This window comes from Malus domestica, chromosome 03 (genome assembly GCF_042453785.1).
Source record: "Malus domestica chromosome 03, GDT2T_hap1".
NCBI lineage: Eukaryota > Viridiplantae > Streptophyta > Magnoliopsida > Rosales > Rosaceae > Malus > Malus domestica.
The window spans coordinates 30355882-30361213 of NC_091663.1; the positions used below are offsets into that span (position 1 = coordinate 30355882).

A 5332-nucleotide genomic window follows, 5' to 3' on the forward strand; every position below is an offset into this window, starting at 1 on the left:
GTCCCACAAAGCCAATTAGTGATGCCATGTGTATATGTGTGTGTGTTAGTGATATTTGATAGATATCTTTTAATACCAATATGTCAATATAAAGTTGATATTAAGTACCAATACCATCCTTGGAGTCATTCTGAGTACTCTCATGGGTCATTTCGACCCACTTGTAACACAACGGGAACCTTAAATCATACGATAAAGTTGGACGACTCTTAAAATGGCTTGCACATAAGTCCCTTATTGTTAACCACTTAGGTCTCGTCTGGCAGCTCGCATTTTACTGACTATTTCAATCGGATAAGATAATATGTGCATCGAATAGAAGATAATCAGTCAGGCATTTGGTGTAGTAGTAGTTACAAAGTTAAAATACAAGAGAATGAAAGAGAAGAAAAAATGGGGAATTGCAGAAAATGAAAGAGATGAAGATGAACCAGCGGCGGCCTAGATGCAATTGGGTGTTTAAGTAGGCGGGAAAAAGGGGTATGGGCTGGATTTGGGTTAGAGAGAGAAAATGGAGGGATAAAGAGCAGTTGCTTGGAAAAAGACGAAAATCAGAAAACGCGCAAGCCTCTCCCTGTTTCTAATTCAGCGAGTTGAAGATCCGACTAATTATCCTTAAGCTTTTGGACGGTATTAGTTAGCGGGCGTGAGCCGTATAAAACTAGTAGGGCCGGGTTACCTAAGCATGTGACTATTTAATACATAAGTGTACCAAACATCCGGTTTTGTATTATTAATCCTATTCAGTGCTATATACGGTTTGCCAAATAAGGCCTTAGTATAGAAGCTTAACCGACTGATCACGTGCTTTTGGTTTCTTGGCCCGGTTTGTTTTAGCTGAAGTTTGTTTGAAAAGGGCTTTTAGAATTTAAAAGTGCTTATAAATTCGAAATAACACTTCCAGCGCTTTATAGAAGACATGCTATGTGCTAACACCAATTTAACATAATAAAAATTATATGAACAAATAAATATACATGTCACAAGAGTTGCTTCTGCAAAACCTCTACCAGCATATTGTGTATATATTCTGTATGACGGTCATTTCTTACAACTGTACAAGGAGTGAAGCTATATAAAGAATGTGTTCAGAACAAGAGAAGGCACAACATAAAACAGCAGAAAAGAAAGAATGTTACTCTATTGAGAGATTTGTCAAGCTCTACTTCCTGCCTTCTCATCCTAGGACTGCTTGGGGTGTACGAATTCAGATACGGGTAAGTAAACAAACTGGTGTTTGAGCTCCCAAACATCCTTGCAAACACAAACTCTCCAACCATTCCAATCGTTGGATTGGATAAATTTGTCATCGTTGTACCCCCGAGATAAGCTGATTCTGAGTTTGTGGCATAACCTCCATAAGCAGGGTGGTACTGATCGTGAACGGACTGTGAATGCCTTTGCAAAAAATCTGGATGAAGTTGCTGTCTTGGCGTTGATGTGGCGGTAGTAGCAGTTATCAAAGTGTTGGACATAGGTGGGGGTCTACGTGGTACAACCATATCCAACTGAGGTTTCTTTCCGTCAGAATCTGAAGAGGAAATGCCTCGGCCGTAGAGGGGAACAACTGAAGAAGGGGAGATGTTAGCCTTACAGACAGGACAAGTTTGCGGCATGTTGGATTGTTCATCAGAGGTGGATGGGACCTGAAGCCACTTGTAAATGCACGGCCAGCAGTACAGGTGACCACAGAGAGTCACCACAGGTTCATGTGCTGAATCTAAGCATATATTGCAGTCAAAGGAACCAGTGTCATTGTCCGAGACTGTAGTTGGGGATGAGATTGAATTCCACTTCTTGACCGAAACATCTCCAACTGAAACAAAGCGTGTCTCAGGCTCATAGAAGTTCTGTTCCATAGCGAGGCGTTCTGTTACAAAGAAAGGTCGTATTCATTAGTAAGCATAAATTCACATTATAAACAAGAAAGACGAAACAATTCAAATGTGTGTGATTGTGTTTTTGCGCATGTCTGACAAAGAAGAAGAGATTTCATTAACTAATACTACAAGAAAGGAATTTCAATACTGCAAAAGAAGTTGTCCCTAAATATTATGACCTCTACAAAAAGCTTTTATAATCAACCTCAACAACGCCACTGACGACCAGCTCAACCAGAGTTCTATCTCTAAACAGACACTAAGCATCTAGAAAAACCACAAATGAATAAAAGAAAAAATAGTGTATGGTCAACTTAAAAGTGACGAGGACAAAAGGATACTAAAATATCAATTAGCACTGGCTTCGTATTTTTTTTTTATTGAGGATGAAAAGGAAAAGGTTTTTAAACCCACTAATCATATAAGAATATAAATGGCCTCTACCTACCTTAATCCTAAACAATTGAAAATATGAATATAACTAAAATGCCAGCATCATGTTCTCCCTCTTTTCCATCTAGCACCACCAAAATAACAGTATTCTCGATCCCTTAAGTAATAAATTGTGTAATAAGAACTGAACTCTACTGTCTTTCTTCACAAGATCCACGGCTGTAACACAGGTGATAGGAATATATTGTAAAAAAATTGGAGAATAGAAGCAAGAACTTGTTTACTAGTCTAAAAGATACAATGGGTCACCAAATTCAGTGAATTACGGACTAAACTTTATGTTACGACTACAATGTTTCATTCCAGTCTCCCAACAATTCAGTAAATAAATAAAACAACTCTCAAGACGGGATCTCAAGATCCCAGAGGATATCAAGATCTCAGTAATCCAGGTTTCAAAACCCATGGATCCTGATTGAAGACTTCAAATCAAGTCACAAGTATCCACGAAAAATGTTTTGGAGGAAGAAACAAGGTTGCATGAGAGGATTATACAATTGTGAGGGATCTCGATCATAAAATTGATAAAAACAAGCTTCATATCCAAGATCAAAGCAAAACCGCAAAACTCTTTTTTTATTACGAATGATATTGGTGAATGATCGTAACCAACTAAGTTACAATCCCTAGCAAGGATTGCAAAAGTCAAAAGCTTACTCTCCAAAAAAAAAAAGGTTTACAGATATTCAAAGGGAATTCCGGAGGAAAATCTAAGTTCAAGTGAACTACTTAGTACCACGAAGATGATCATGTAGGATGATTAATGCCTTTGACATAAACTTTGGCTTAAGATGCTCAATTTTTCAGAATCTGAGTAGCAAAAGTAAGCCTAACAAAACATTTGCTTATTCCTCAAGGAAAATTTCCAGTTCATTGATATATATATGAGTCAAACAACCTGCTAGCAGCTAAAATTTAGCAGTTGAGACATGTTAATTTAAAGTATGTATATAACATTTGGAACTGAAAAATCACAATTGGGAGAAGAATAAAAACAAGGGTTTTGTTAGATGTACAGAAACAATGGCAGAAATTATCAACATAAGAATTCCACTGAGAAATCTAGAGACCAAAATCCATGTTAGCAGAAATCACATTAAAAGATACACACTTTCCGTTCCAAACACAAAGTTTCCCAAGCAAATTAAACGCAGAAGAAGGATCAAGGAAATACAGGAAACGGTTCTATTTTATAGGAATCAGAAATTGCAGATAAATGAGATAAAATTATAACACGGCGATTGAAAACCCAACAAAAAGAAAAACAAAAAGGAAACCAACCCATCATTGTTCTAAACGTGAAATCAAAATGCAAGAGAAACCCTTCACACAAAACCAATAAATTCGAGAACTTTCGCACACAAATTCCAGAAATAAATTAAACGAAAAAGGAAATTAAGAGAGAGAGGGAGGGAGGAATAATGCATACCAAGGAAGATAAAATGCTGGAACGGATCGAGGTGGCAATCAAAAGCGACCTGCGAATCTTACAGGTTACGAGAGAAAGAGGAAGGAGATAAAGAGAGAGAGAGAGAGGTGGTGGGTTTGATTGTTGGCGACAGAGAGGAGAGGTGGAATGGTTGAGAGCGAAAGGAGGAGGGTGAGGGCGTTATAAATACAAAAAGAAGAAAAAGATCGTATCTTTCGAGATCGAGTTTTGTATTTTTGGTATTCTTGTTTTGGGTCTCGAATATGTCAAGATATATATAAAACTAATTTTCTTTCCCATCCCTCTACAACAATTCAACGTCTTGGACCCTCTTTGTAGAAGTGTAGACTTTGTCTCACAATAGATTAGTAATAATGTAATTCGTATTCGTCTTTGGCAAGAATCGAACCTAAAATCTCTCACTTACAAGTGTAGAGAAATATCACTAGACCGTAATACAAAGTGGTTGTTCATTTTCCCTCTTTAAATTTCTTTGCTTGCTTCGCCACTTAGTACTACAGTCTAGTAACATTCCTCTTCACTTGTAAGTGAAAGGTAAGTGAAAGGTTTTAGGTTCGATTCTCGCCAAAAGTGAATTTGAACCACATTATTACTAGCTCATTGTGAGACTTAGCTTACTCTCCCACCTTTATCATATAGATAATATCGTTTGTTTAAAAAAAAATTTGATTTGTTCGAAATCTTTTTATGTGTACCGTCATGTGTTTTATATAAATGGATTATACGATTGAGATGTATTATTTTTAGAGTATATTCCTTGGGAATATTTTTGCTTTATCATCTTATTATCACCGTTAAATGAGTTTACATTTCAAGATAGATTTAAATCTTAAAATTTAAACTCATCCAACGATGATAAATAAGGTGGTGAGTATTACCACAACTTGACAATGATGAACAAAAATGCACTCACATTCTTTATTGTTCATCCACTTATCTTATGCATGTGATGTGTCACTTTGTGTTCCGCTTGTACGGAAAATCTATTTGTGTAAAGAGAAAACTACTTATGTTTTGGTAAGCCTTATAAAATCAGTTTCTTAGCTCAATTTTATTGTTTGGTAGATATATTAGCTCAGTTTTAATTGGTCTTGTGACCTCTAATTTTTGTGTATTTGATTAAGGTTACGTACTTAATGGTCTTTTTGTTGTGGATGATATGATTTGTCTTGAATATAGTCTATATAAATCTCTAAAATTAATTTTAAGGTTGAAAAATCCTCCTTCGACACTAACAAGACAATATTTTACTACTTTAATCTACGAGAAAAAAAGTTTCAAATTTGAGTGTGAAGGAGACCGCTTTTTCTTGAACTGATTCCACGGTTATGGATCAGATCATTATATTGGTTCGGCTCCAATTTGAATTCTCACAAGGCCGACATAATCAAACTCATAGTATTTTTTATATATATAAAGAGTGGTCCGTGCTTAATAGAAAATCACAATTTCACACATACAATCTTAACACGGAATAAAGTATAAAAAGAAAAATAATATATATCTATAAATTTTCTTTTTCATGAACATAGTGTGAATTATTTGCAGA

General features: G+C 35.9%; 1 protein-coding gene across 2 annotated transcripts; it reads right to left on the bottom strand.

The window, feature by feature from the left end:
• Window positions 1–993: 993 nt before the first annotated feature.
• LOC103430525 (E3 ubiquitin-protein ligase RMA1H1-like) lies at window positions 994–3990 on the bottom strand. Of its 2 annotated transcripts, none has more exons than XM_008368680.4 (2): window positions 3763–3990; window positions 994–1870 (listed from the first exon to the last, which is right to left on the bottom strand). In XM_008368680.4, exon 2 carries the CDS (start codon window positions 1857–1859, stop codon window positions 1089–1091), a length of 771 nt encoding a protein of 256 aa, XP_008366902.1. In that variant the 5' UTR covers window positions 1860–1870; window positions 3763–3990; the 3' UTR covers window positions 994–1088. The 2 variants fall into 2 exon arrangements, with proteins under 2 accessions (XP_008366902.1, XP_008366895.1); XM_008368673.4 differs by lacking the exon at window positions 3763–3990 and adding an exon at window positions 3615–3737.
• Window positions 3991–5332: the final 1342 nt, after the last annotated feature.